We start from the raw sequence: 14,784 nt of genomic DNA on the forward strand, positions 1-14,784 counted from the left end.
CTGGAGGACGACTGCTCAAACTACTCAGCCATAGCCGCCCTAATAGTAACGTGAAGCTTACAGAGCCTTGAGAAAGAATCCATGCTGAAGAGCAAGGACCGCACCATACAGTGGTTGTAATGTGACGAAATGTGGAAAAATGTCTTAACTTTCTGAGAACTGTTGAAAGTCCACCTCCATCTTCTGTCGCTTATCCCTGGTCGGGTTGTGGACACAACAGGTCCAGGAGAGAAGTCCAGACATCCCTCTCCCCATCGACACTTTCCAGCTCATCCTGGGGGACCCCGAGGTGTTCCCAGACCAGAGAAGATGCACAGTCCCTCCAGTGAGTTTCTAAGCCTCCTATCGTTGTGACTTAAACGAAACACCTTTTAAAAAGGGGGTGTCCAAATCAGACATCCGAACCACCTTAACTGACGCCTTTCGATTCGCAGTGAATCTACTCCCAGGTCTCCCCAGATGATGGAGCTCCTCACCCCGTCTCTAAGCCCAACCACCCCGCAAAGGAAGCTCATTTCAGCCGTTCGTATCCCAGAGCTCATTCTTTCAGTCATGATCCAAACAGGTGAGGGTTGAAACGAAGACAGACCAGTCAACCGAGAGCTTTGCTTCTCGACGCAACTTTTTCTTCACCGCAGTTGATCAAAGCAACGCCCTCGTTAGGATGAGGTTAGTTGATCCATCTCCCGCTCCATTCTACCACTCGTTCAACCTTTATTTCTACAGGTTAGTCTCATCGAGCCACGAGGACTCATTACCAAGAGAGACCCGTTTCAGACAAAGAGCACAGATGAAGTAGAGACAACAACAGACTACATCGCCATCACTCATGAGCAACACGTCCAGGTGCTTAAACTCCTCCACCTGAGGCAAAGCCCCGACCGTGAGGGGGCATTCTTCTCGCTCCTGTTGAAACTTTAAACGTTTTCTTCTGGGAGCTGTAGAGCTCCAAGTAGGGCTGGCTTTTCCTACTTGTTGCACAAATATTTATGTACATGGAAATGTTTTTGCAACATTTTGCCGAGGTGATACAGTAGCATTGCTACCACAACGCAGAGCACGTTATTCTTGATTAGGCTGCACATATCTATTATTCTACACCTCGGAAGTGAGTCTACATTTCTGTCTCCGTTAATGCGGCCCGAACCACAGCGTCTACCCCCACAAAAGTTGTATCAAAACAACTGGCTCGGCCCCGTGATATGTTCTATTACTTTTATTGGCATTTTGAGTTATCGTGGCGACGTAATTTGTGAACAAAGACGCAATATTTCACCAACTCCAGGAACTAGTTGGTGACTGCCCACTTATTATTCTACACCTGAAAAGTGTATCTATTTCAACTTTAATGCGGCCCGAACCGCAACGTGGACCCCCACAAAAGTTATATCCAAACAACCGGCCCGGCTCCGGGAAGTGTGCAATTACTTTTATTGGCATTCGCAGTTACCATGGCGACATATTTTGTTAGCAAAGATGCCAAATTTACCATAGAAAATGAATAGGAGAAAACTCTTCACGGAAACCGATTAACGTATGGAGCCATTTTGGTTCAACATGCAAGGAAGGCAGTGCATTATGCACTGCATGGAAGGCACATATTATTACCTATTATCACATATTATTAATGATAAATTATTAATGTTAATAATTATCTTTTTAATATCAATAATTATTAATACGTTGTATTTAAAATTAATACTAATTATTGGTGTGAATACTATTAAAATTGGTTATTTATTAATAGTTTAATAATTCATAAATTAACAATATATAAATATTTACCTATATTAATAATTAGTATTTATTATTAATCTTAATAATCATTCATATTAAAATTTAGTATTATTAATAGTTTAATTTTAAATAGGCAGTCCCCATCAAAGTTTCTCCAGGAACTTTCTTGTTTTGCATATATTCTTTTTTCCAAAGCTGCAGGGAGTAATGATGGAAATTGAAGAAGAAAAAAAAAATACCAGCAGAAAGTGCTTTAATGCTGGCAGCTCTAAACATTTGAATGTACCATGTGGAGTCAAATGGTGCCACTGGATAGCAGCGAGCCAATTAGATCAGTTACTAAGGTTAAATTAAGTGCTTTTCTTTTTAGGAATACAAGTAGAAAAATGCAGTGACATTATTTTCACCTTTATGAATCGGATACCTCGTATTACCTTTTACAATGAGGCCACAGCCGTACAGCCAAGAGGTATTTTTTTTACCCTGGGGGAAACGATTTGCATATTTCCTCTGCACCATTTTAGTCTTGGCTTCCCTCCACTCAAGTATAGATCACCTCTGAGCTTCCTGGACAGAAGCCCAGGCCAATTACAGCGTGCCCACCGAGGCTCGGGTTGTAAGATGAATGTAAGCATTTCTGTGGGTAACGCTGCTCTGATGGTCAGCAACAACGTTCCCCGCCCCCTGTACTTTTAAGTAACAATGCAGGTACAATCCAGAATGAATGATTCCGTGCCACCTTTATACTCAGTGCTTGCCTTTTTCATGTTTAAACATTACTAAAGCCAGGTTCAACCAGCTGACACCGAGGGTGCTTTTTCCTACGAAATCTTGATGCTGGTACCGGGAGTTGAACTAGCCATATTCCGATCACAGGCCCACCTTCAACAGTTCTCGATTTTAAATATTTTGACTCAATACATATAATTTACATGTAAGGACTTCACTACATCAAAGGGCATTCATAAGCATGTGCCCAGTAAGACGGTATTTATTCAGTTGACCGTTAAACAGCAACAATAAACCACAAATTCATAGAATTTAAAGTCTTTATTAAAATAACTTTCACAGGTTACACACCAAACTTTAAAAACATTTAAGGTTATATACTCTGAATGTAAAATACTCATTGATGCAACTATTAATACACAACGATCCTGTTTAATACCAGTGTTGAAGACGTGTGGAATCACTGTAGGTCCATAACATGCTGTATGAACAGAAAACACGCTACACACACGTAAAATCTGCTGAACACAAACTTCTCGATACACGCGATCAGCTTTATTGCTAGGTGATCTCTAGGGGTCAGCACTGAGACCTTTAGTGAGCCTAGTCTGGCGGACCTCCTCCATCAGCTCTTTGAGATACTCGATCTCCCTGGCCATGGACTCGGCCTTCTCGTTCAGCTCCACGTTCTTCCTCTCCAGCCGTGCGTGCTCGGCAAGGAGCGTATCCTGTTCGACTCTCTTCTTCTGCCTGTAACGCGTGGCAGCCGTTTTGTTCTGCTCCATCTTCTTTTGCTTCTTGTCTCTGGGTGCTTTTAAAGCTGCCCGCCCAGCTGCACCTGCAGCTCCATGGGGCCGGACTTCATCGACGACGGCAGCGGGAGAGAATGGACCAGATTTCTGTTTCGGCTCGGGGTACGGTCTGCTTCTGGGGGTTTTTTGTGGAGGGCAGGTTGGCGGTGCACACTGAACCACCCCAGGTGTGGTGGCGACGGCGTTTTTGGGAGCCAGCACGAGGACGATACGGGTTGGAGAGAGGGTGAGCACGATCCTGGGGACCTGAGGGACCACAGACTTCACCTCACTTGCAGAAATATCCACCTCACTTCCTAGATCCAGAGTGAAGGCTGGGGAGGAGGGAGAATCAACCACTGCAGGACAGGGTTCAGGAGAAGCAGGCTCTGATTTGATTTCAAGCTCCTCCTGTACGTCTGGGACACAGAGCGGAGAGGAGGGAACTTCTTGCCCATGAACATGACATGCAGGCTCATCTACTGTAACAGAGGGAACAGATGGAGGGGGTGCATTAGGAAAGGAAGCAGAGGAAGGAGTGGGGAGAGCTGGCAGCTGGAAGGACTCCAGCTCCATGGAACAATCTAGGGAATTAAGGAGGTCTTCTGGAGAGCTGGGAGCCTCTTCAGCAGGACTGCAGGTGCCAATCAGAGAGTCCAGGTCCAAGTCACTCAGATCCACCTTCTCACCCATCCAGTCAAAGTCACCAAGCACATCCTCTGAAGACAGATAAAAAACAAGACTATAAATACTTTACCCAATAAAGTCTGCAAAAATTGTCCTTTATGAAAACTAACTGCAACTGTTGCCGTCACCTGATGGTGTCTGGCTGCACCTCAGCAGACCAGGGTGATCCAACCAAGAAAGGGGGAGCAGGTCAGACTCAGTCCTCGCTTTGTCCCCATGGAGAACAGATGGCGGCGAGGGAGGAGGAGAGTAGAAAGGAGGAGGAGACGAGGACAACGACGGCGATAAGGATGCGAGGGGCGACGCAGGGAAAGCGTGCCCCCGCGGTGAGCGGTCGCCCCCTTCCCGCTGTACATCGTCATCAGGGTGAATAGACGGGGAGTCCATGACGTCAGCCGTGGGAGAGGAAGGCCAGAAAAGGGCCTCCATGTCTTCCAGGCCAAACTGTGAGCTTGTCATCGTCGTGGTCATAGTGGCTGTTGTTGGTCACAAATGGGGCGTGCGACAACTCTTGGGTGGTTGTGAACTCGTTTATGCTGTCGAATGCAGCAGTGCTGAAGGTCTTTATGTAGGACCTGAAACAAGGAAGAGAATGTAGGTGAAAATCAAGCATAAAGACTTTAGATGTACACAGGTGTTCCATTTGTAAACAAAGGTGAGCTAAATTCTCTTTGGGGCGACACTGCCCCCTGGTGGCTGGACCACACCATGCTCTGATCACGGGTTTCCTCCCAGATCTTGTGACTATGACGTCAACACTTAAAATGAGGTCATTCTTCACGTCCAGGCGGCTGTTTGTTCTCCTTCCACCCATAAAGCCGCCATTTTGACACAAAGGAACATTTCCTGCCACGTTGGCACTCGACAGCCACTCGGACATCCAATTAATCAGGCTCAACAAAGAAAACTACTCGTTTAATAAAAACGTGGCCAAACAATCGAGCCTGGAATTCTTAAAACGACAAAAACATCGTTTCATTTTATATTAAATCATTAATATGTAAATGCTTTTTGAGACTATTTTTACTCTAATTTATTTAAAACATCTTCGCTAAAGCTACTGAAACTGTTTAACATATTAAGTTTTAATTACATAGCTATAGACTCGACGGGCTGGCCTGTAGGCCGGCACAGCCTGCCGGTGAGTAAAAATATAAAAATACAACTTACGACATTTTGCTGATGTAGAAGTGACTCAGTGCACTGGCTGGATGCACTGTTTTGTTGGCTGCTGCTAGGTCGCTGCACACGTTTACACTGCCATTTCGGCAAAAGACAGCGATGTCCGACTACGATGTTTTTTGTTGTTGTTCCTCTGAGGAGAAAATGGCGGAAGAGAAGGTGAGGCGGTGATAAAGAACCAGAGTGTAGAAGGGGAGGTGGTATCCTTCCGCTGTTCCTGCAATATCCCTACGCCTTTCATTAAACCTCACTGGGTGTAGTGGGACTAGATGACTGGCCTACTTTATTGATCTTGACCTCTTTTGACGTAGGAAGTATTAAAACCCATTTTTTGTCTCAAAATGACTATTACACGATAGGTCAAGTTTAACTTAAATATAATATATAATTAATTATAATGTATAATAAATATAAACTAGTTTTCAATGAGACCAGTTCATGTTTCATATCAGGAAGCTGCACGTGATACTGTCTGGGTGTTTAATTAAAGATCAGTGTTTTGTCAGATATTTTGCTAACAAACACTTGAACACTAACGTGCACAGTGGGCGATAATGAAGTTACGGTGTATGTGTCTTTGTCAGCCTGTTAACAAAATATCTTTTGAATAAAACTCTCTAGAAGTAATAATTGGATTTACATATACCTGTAAAACTGATTACCACTGAGCGTCAACCCAAGTTGAGATGGCCGGCACAATTAATTGACCTTAACAAACATAAAAAATGACTGTAACTTAACATTTTCCAAGCAAACTAAAATTTGGCGTTGAAGTAGCTGAAAGTAATTCCTATAGCAGATCACAGCACTTCACTGGCAAGTAAAGAGGCAGGTGATGAGCCTTTGTTCAAATTCCTTATGTTTTAGTTGGTGTTCCTGAAACGTTTCGGTATATTCAATAAAGCTGATTCTGTGTTCATTTTAACTGACTGGTGAATGTGAAAGGTAATAAAATGAAATTCTTTAAAAAAAATCCCATTTTAACTTTTGATCACATTCTCACTCACACATACAGCTGCAAACTTAAACATGCAGAGTTCTATGTTCAGTTGTTAACCTTTCATACATTTTTATCTGATTATCTACTTCCTTCTGCAGCTTTTCAGTCAGTTAATCCAGTCAGTCTTGTGTGTCCCCTAACTTTTGTCCCCCATCGTGGAGCAAAATGGGAAAATTTTAAATACCTTCTGTCCATCCACCCATGCATGATGTGAGCACAACTTAAAAAATAAGTGAGGTACCGACTTCCATTTTAGTGTGTGACTGCATCTAAATGTAAGAAAGTTTCCTCTGGAAAATTGAGTTGCCATGTCAAAATCCAAGATGGCTGCCTCCACTTCTATATATGTAAATCAACAACCCCTATCATTTGAGGAAACTGCTTTCTAGTTTTTACATTGTTTTTTTAGTTTCCCCAAATGAGTGGGGTGGCTGACGATTAATCTACAGAGGCCAAGGCCACCACCGGCCACCCCGTCTCTTGGATGGTTGTGGATAAATGTGCTCCGTCCACTCGCCAGGATCCGTCACCCTGTGCTGACAAGATAAAAAATAAAAACGTCCTCGCTTCTCACTGTAACTCCTACCTACTTGAATATCTTGCATCAAAAACATTAAGGTTTACTTGCATTCCCTGATCCTGTTAGACCTCAGTGCTGCATGTGATACAGTTGATCCTAATATCCTATTGCAGAGACTTGAATATGATATTGGAATTACAGGAGCAGCTCTAAATTGGTTTAAATTATATCCATCTGATAGATTCCAATTTGTAAATGTAAATAATGAATATTCATCATACACCAAAGTTAGTCATGGAGTTCCTCAGGGGTCAGTGTTTGGACAAATATTGTATATGCTTCCATTAGATAAAGTTATTAAACAGCATGGAATAAATTTTCATTGTTATGCTGATGATACACAATTATATTTGTCCATGAAACCCAATGAATCCAATCAGCTACTTAGACTACAAGCATGTCTTAAAGACATAAAAACTTGGATGACCCTTGATTTTCTCCTTGTGAACACAGACAAGACTGAGGTTTTGGTTTTTGGACCTGAGCACCTTAGGAATAAATTTTTCAGTTTTTCTCCCTCCTTAGATGCATTAATCTGTCCTCCAGCTCTAATGTTAAAAATCTTGGTGTTATTTTTGATCAGGACATGTCTTTTATCCCCCACATTAAAAACGTTACTAGAACCTCCTTCTTCCACCTGCGTAATATCTTTAAAATTTGAAACATCTTATCTAAAAATGATGGAGAAAAACTGGTCCATGCATTTGTCATGTCTAGACTGGACTATTGTAATGGTTTATTATCTGGGTGTCCAAATGCGTGTTTAAAACGTCTTCAGTTGATCCAAAATGCTGCTGCCAGTCTTAACTGGAGTTAGCGGGAGAGATCATATCTCTCCAGTTTTAGCTTCTCTCCATTGGCTCCCTGTCAAATCCAGAATAGAATTCAAAATCTTACTTCTAACCTACAAAGCTCTCAACAACCTAGCTCCATCTTATATTTGAGATCTCATTGTTACATATTTTCCTAACAGAGCACTTCGCTCTCAGACTGCAGGTTTACTTGCGGTTCTTAGAGTTTCCAAAAGCAGAATGGGAGTTAGATCTTTCAGTTATCAGGCTCCTCTCTTGTGGAACCAACTTCCAGTTTCTGTTCATGAGGCTGACACATTGTCCAGTTTTAAGACTGGGGTTAAGATTTTTGTTTTTGATAAATCCTATAGTTAGGGTCAGCTTGTTATGCTGCTGTATAGGCCTAGACTACTGGAGAACAAACTGACCTAATTTCCTTAAAAGAATTGTTAAAATCGAATAGTTTTCATTTGATACTATTTCTATCGTAACATGTGATTCTTGACCTGCCATTGTGTATCTGTTCCTCCTTCCTGTTCCTCTCAGACCCAGCCGGTTGAAGCAGATGGACGCTTGTTCTAAAGGTTTCTTCCTCATGAGGGAGTTTTTCCTTTCCACTGTCACCTTCATTCTTGCTCAAGATGAGACTCTGTGATGAAGTTCAATTCAAAGCAGTCTGCTCCTCAGATGAATAATGTTATTAACTGTTTATGCATATGAATGTTTCTTTTCAGTGCCGTGAGATAACTTATGTTGTGACTTGGTGCTAAATAAATGTAATTGAATTGAATAAAAAACCCACTCATCTGGAAATCTACAAACATTCACTATTTCAATCCCACAGTGACAGGAGATTGTTTCTCTGATGGATCATCCTTAGACACAAAACATCTTACTGTACTGTTTGTCACTCAGAAAACTCAGATTTAGCCTTTTAATACACAAAACTCAAAATACATGTTATAAAGACTTAAATTATATTTAGAAAAAATGAACATCTGTGAACTTTGCTTTGTTGCATTTGTTTATGTATAAACTGAAGGAAATACAAAAGTTGTAACAGACAAAAAATATTTAGGCCCTATTTTCTCGTGTTTTCTTTTAGGTTTGTCCTGTAGTAATTTATTAACCAGAATCTTTCAAATAAATTAGAAAAATTACACCAGAACAAAAGTTGGACTGCACATGAAGCTTTTCAGGTAAACTAATACTTCACCGTGACGTTTTGACTTTAAGGAAACTGTTTCTGCAACTTGTCTAAAAATTAACAGCTAAAACATTTTTCTCATTCTAATTTACTTATTTTTATGTTGTTATTAATATTTATTATCCTCATCCGTCGTTCTTTTTTGCTCTTGATCACATGACAAGTAAGCGTTGTGTGTACAGTGAACAGAGGAAAATGTGGGCAGGTTTTAAATTTTGTAATTCCCCTAAAAAGACAAGGATACAACACGGTGATAACCCAGCAGCATGCCTCCTTAATCTAAACATTTATCTCTTTATTATAAAGTCACATTCCTTGAAGAGATGCTAATTTCTTGACCCTTTGCATGCCAAACTTTTAAACAGTCTGCATGATCAGTAATTAAAACCAGCGGTCCAAGCTTCAGCTGTCAGACTGATGGTCTCACTCTGCACTCCTTTACAGGAGTTCATGGTCGACTCAGTGACATGAAGGGTGTCCAGGTCCTATGGCTGCAAAACAAGCCCAAACCATCACACCTCCACCACCGTGCTCGACAGCTGGTATGAGGTATTTGAGCCGATATGTTGCGTTTGATTGCCTCCAAATATTTTGCTGAGCATTTTTTTTTAAATCTCCATTTCAGTCTCATCTGTCCATAGGACATTGTTTCAGAAGTCTTGTGATACATTCAAATGCAACTTTCTAAATTAGGAATTATTAGTATTTTAACCTGCCAACTGAGGCCCATAGAGTCGGAGATGGAGCTCTTTGTTGTTGTTTTGTTTTTTTGTTAGTTTTTCTGAGCCCTTCAATCTGATCTTGAGGTGAATTTCTTCAAACACCCTGTTGTGAAGATCTGAAGCTGTTTTAAACAGTTTCCACTTGTGAATTTCCCTGTATGTAGAATGACGGACACTAAAAATTGTGGAAAGGACCTTTAGCCATTCCCTAAATGATGGCCAGCATCAGCAGCTTCTCTAAAGTCATTGCTGATGTCTTTCCTTTTTGGCATTGGATTAACACACACCTCTATGCTTCAGAGCAGCAAACTACCAAAGTGCCTGCTTGGTGATCTCTCTGATGATGATCAGTTCATCAATACACCTGATCAGCAGCTCCTGGCTGATACTTGATTTCTTTAATCCTATGGAAGCAGCAGGGCTGTACTTTTTACTTGCAGATGTTTTAATTTGGCTTCATTTTGTTTAGTATCGGTTGTCATGTTCTGCCTCTCTGTCACTCTGCCACGCCCACTCTTCACCTGCAGCTCATCAGTTGATTCACTGCACCTGTTCTGGTCCAGATTGAAGGACTCCTCTCACCACTTTAGTCTGCCAGATTATTGAACCCCTCACAGACATAGATGTCCAGTGTTCTGTTCACATTCTTGTCTGATCTTCTTGTCTTGTCCTCACACCTGCCTTTTGGAAACCCTGATCTGCCTGCTCTTATTTTGCCTCTCTGATCTCATTACAGCCTACTCTTTCTGACAAGGGCGTCAGAGGCATCCATAATGTGTGGGGGGGGGGGGACACAATGATGGGTGTGTGTGTGTGCGCGCGCGAGTGTGTGTGCACGCATGCGCATAAAGAAGTGTACACCAGTGTACAAAAAAGCAGCATTTCACCTAGATTTCCTTTAATTCCACACATTTACTGCATGTTTCTCACCAAGTTTGTGTAAATTCAGCTGTGGGTTTTAAAGACATTTTAACTTTAACACACAGCAGCAGGTCGACACTATTTGTGTTTATAGAGAAATAAAAAACATCACCACTAGACTTTTTTACTTGTGTTCAACACTCCTCATCTAAATGATGTTTCTCGTGAAGCTTGAGGACAATAAGCTGTGGGGTTTTAAAGACATTTCAACTTTAATGCATCTTAACACACAGCGTCTCTTACACCTGCAGCGTCTTCCAGCGTCACAGTTACTACTAAGCTAACATGCTACAGACGTAGCGCTCCTCTCAAGCATCCTCCTAACATGAATAAATGTTTATGATCAAACCCCTGGTCAACAACTGCCTGCACTAAGCTGCTAAACTGGTGAGCGATCAACACAGAGGTGTCTCCATCTCCTCCACCTGTGCGTGTTTTTCAGCAGCTGCTGCCTGCACAGTTTCTGCTCTGTGTTAGAGTTGAAGGTAACCAGGAAAACCTGGAGTGGAGTTTTAGTGGTTTGAGTATTCTCTTATTCAAGTGGAATGGATTTGTTCACGAAGAAAGAGAAACTGCGCCGCCTGAACTAATGTTTCATAGTAAAAGTGTGTGTGTGTGTCTGTGTGTGTGTGTGTGTGTGTGTGTGTGTGTGTGTGTGGGGTTTCCAAATGAACATTTTTTTTAATGGGGGGGTACATGTCCCCTTCACATATAATGGTTGCGACGCCTATGCCTTCTGGCCCAACAACTACAACTCATGGATTACCCTATGGATTTGTATCTGGATCTTTGACCTCCTGTGTCTGACCCCGACCTCTACTCCTGGACCTTGTTTTTGGATTACCCCCTGACAACACCCTTCTCAGCTCTGCCCTGCAGCTGCGCCTCACCCAGTGGCAGTGACATCATCTTGCCCAACTCCCACAGGTGGCCCCCGCCTCTCCTGCTTGAGAAGATGGGTGACTGTCTTTCTGTTCACCATCTCGCTCGCAGAAAGATTCAGTCCACTAATTGTCCTATCTCTGCAGACTGGTCCCACCACTGGATTCTGGTCTCCACCATCAGCTGCATTACAATAAACTTTTTAACCATTCTTATTGTCCACCGTCTTGAACGGATCCTAAAACCCGAACCTTGTCATTGGTCGTGTTTTTTACACAAGTTTAGCTTTGAACACTTATAGAACTGGGTAAAGTCCAGATGCTCGGATGATATGCAAAACCCTAAAACTGAAAGAGGGTAAACCTTAGTTTTGTCCTGAATTTAACTGCTGATGTTTGATTAATTGCCAACAAATCAAACAATAAATGATAACATTATATATATATATATATATATATATAGACAGACAGACAGTTATCTCACAAACATGCACAGAACCACAAACTTAAACATACTGGCCTTCGTTTTTTGTTAAAAAGAAACGTTTCGCCCCTCATCCAAGAGGCTTCGTCAGTCTGAGGCCTAGCCATCTGGTATTACCCAGAAGCCACCCTGACTCTTGTGTTTCAAGCCTGCCTCAGATACCCCTGAAGTCTGGCCTTTTCACTAATGGTTTCAAAAACTCAAAGTTTGTTTTCTCAGTCATCCAGGTATATAACAACAAATCTGTGTTTCTTCTGGGCTTCTGGGTAATACCAGATGGCTAGGCCTCAGACTGACGAAGCCTCTTGGATGAGGGGCGAAACGTTTCTTTTTAACAAAAAACGAAGTCCAGATGACATGATTCAACCTTTTTTGTTGTTATATACCTGGATGACTGAGAAAACAAACTTTGAGTTTAAACATACTGGGTTATTTTTATTTAGCTTAAAATTTCCCACATTTGAATCAGATAATCGAGCTCCTCCTGCAGACTTTTGATCAGAGTCGTGACTCTACTTGAAAACCTGCTCTTATTCGACTTTTTCAGCTTCTGGCCCTGGTTTTCTGTGAAATACTCATCAAATTCATTGGCGAAAGCTTTAAGCAGGCGTTCAGAAGCCACCCCGCCCGCATGGGTAAGAGACGCCGCTCTGTTGACGTCCGTATTGTTCCTGAACACGACCTGCGTCAGATCTGCAACCCTCAGAGCTTCAGGGTGAGCTCCTGCTCTCTGCAGCCGCTCTACGTTGTGCCTTCGCAGCTCGTTCATCGCACAGAGGATGAAATGCAGACAGCGTTCCAGGTCACAAACGTCCGACTTGTAGTCGTTTACCAGTTTCTCCACCGTCTCTCTGTTCACGATCTTCTTGTTGACTTTAGCAGCGTGAGCGCCGAAACCTCCAGCAGATGCAGCAACACCGGCTCCAATCGCTGTAGCAATCAGCGAGGCGCCCATGGTCGCTGGAGCCAAGGCGATGCCCACCACTGCAGCCACCCCTCCCACAGCCCCGGTGGTGCCCCCTGCGATTCTCATGGCTTTGTTTGTCTTTTGCACTTTGTCCAGTTGGTCACAGATGGATTTGAACTCTTTGATGACGTCCTGCAGCCTTTCTTTGTGTTTCATCATGAGAAGGTTGTAAAGACGCCGGGCTTTTCTCACGTGCATGGCTCGCTGATTAAATGATCTGCACGAGACCAAAGACACAAGATGATTACTAACTACCATTTGTTTCTGCACTAATGAGAACAAACTAAACTACCTCCACAAAGAGATGTGTGGCATTAAATGTGTTACCTGATTTCTTCTTCTATACCGATGCTGTACTGAGCTGGAGCCTCAGCATCAGATTCATCTGAAATGACCACAGAAAGATGGATTAGGATCCTCTTCAGGGTGTAAGTGGTCATTCTTCAGTCACCAACTGAGTGGGTCATAAATGAAGTCAGCATTGTGGAACTGGGGGGTGAAGTAGCATTAACAGAGAGTGCTTCGTGGTAAAAAACATGTTGGACATCCTCCATTCTAATTCTTGTGGCCGACTGTCATCACTACATTACTCCCGCAAACCGTGATCCATGAAGCTTTTATTAAAGCTGTGTTGCTAACTTGCTTGGTAGTTCAGCGTCATAACAGCAGCTGGTTGACTTGAATGTTAGGGAATTTTGGTCAAGGTTTATGGATGTTTTTAACTACTCTGACTGAGAAAGCTGACTGCCCATGAACCATGTGTTTGAGTTAGCAGAGTTCTTTTCTCTCTCAGAGAGGGCAGAACGAGGAGCTGATTTGATACTGCATGCTCAGCTGGCAGTCCAAGGACACCAGTGTCTGTCTGTGAGAGCTCATAAGCGTATAAAAACAAACCCTGCACGCTGCCCGTGACAGATTCTCGTGACTGGGCTCCATGCGTATACTTCTGTATCTGTGTAACCTGTTGTGAAAATCTGCCCTTGCAAGGAAAACCAGTTAAAAATCTTCTCCTGGCATCGAATGTGGCTAATTTGAGTAAGTGAAATGAATAGAGGATGTTTTTATCCAACATGTAACAACCTTTAACACCAAAACAACCTTTTTTGCAAGAGGGGCGTCTCAGTGCCAGCTATGTAGCAAAAAATTTTTGTAGGGATTTCTGTTGTGGTCGTAAAAAAGCTACAACATTCAGAGCTCCTGGTATTTCATAAAAACAAAGTTCCCTTGAGTTTTCCTTGAGTAAATCCTCAAAATTTCAGTCACAGGAAACTTTCATAACTTGGCGTCCTAGGTGGTGGGCAGAGTCACAATCACGTATACTGTAGCCTAAGGCATGAATATACAGCATTTATTCCTAATAAATATAACAAAATTGTCAGATACTAAAAAGCCACCATAGTCAACCAGTAAAGATACATGTACTGTGTACTGTAGAAACAGAACATGGACTCAGTGATACTAGAATACTAGCATTAATACATAAACACGTTAAAATGTCAGAAAGATCATCTTTTAATTATCAGGTTTGTGTCAAAGTCCACGATTTATTTATTTATTTTCTCAATTTCCCCAAGTTTTCCTGTTTGGAAATTGTGAAAGACATTTTCCAGGTTGAGTCGCTGGCCACCCTGAATTTTTTGCCTCAGTTTGTTGCTTCTTTTCAGATGATGATGAGGTAATCATGCGTATACACATTATACTTACTGGACACTCTTTTCAGCCACTGTATCTGCTCAGTGATGTCCTGGGAGAACAGAATATTCTTTTAATCAAAAACACTAAAACTGACCAGTTCATTTATTGAAGGTGGATAAAATACTACTTAGTACCGTATGTAAAGTCCTTACGCCTGCAGACAGTTGATATATGGACATGCTCTGGAAGTCCTGGTCTTGTTCAGGACACATCCTTGACCTCCCTCTTACCTAAAATGATTGAAATAAATGACAGTTTGATCTAAATCTACTGTATATCATTCATTCATTCAATTATAATTCTTGTTTTAGAGCTCATGCCTGTGTGTGTAGCGTGTGTAGTGTTTCTCACCGAGTCATGTTGTTCTTCTGGTAAAACATCAACGTATCGGCATGTTCTTCTGTAGTTAT

At 42.1% G+C, this 14,784-nt stretch overlaps 1 protein-coding gene across 1 annotated transcript; it reads right to left on the bottom strand.

Moving 5' to 3' along the window:
* Window positions 1-2,772: 2,772 nt before the first annotated feature.
* Window positions 2,773-5,276, bottom strand: atf4b (activating transcription factor 4b). The gene is made up of 3 exons (XM_037689447.1): window positions 5,115-5,276; window positions 4,073-4,519; window positions 2,773-3,976 (listed from the first exon to the last, which is right to left on the bottom strand). Exons 2-3 carry the CDS (start codon window positions 4,413-4,415, stop codon window positions 3,039-3,041), a joined length of 1,281 nt encoding a protein of 426 aa, XP_037545375.1. The 5' UTR covers window positions 4,416-4,519; window positions 5,115-5,276; the 3' UTR covers window positions 2,773-3,038.
* Between the last annotated feature and the right edge of the window lie 9,508 nt (window positions 5,277-14,784).

The sequence above is a fragment of the Nematolebias whitei genome, chromosome 15, assembly GCF_014905685.2.
Source record: "Nematolebias whitei isolate Nwh7 chromosome 15, NemWhi1, whole genome shotgun sequence".
In the NCBI taxonomy this organism is placed as follows: Eukaryota; Metazoa; Chordata; class Actinopteri; order Cyprinodontiformes; family Rivulidae; genus Nematolebias; species Nematolebias whitei.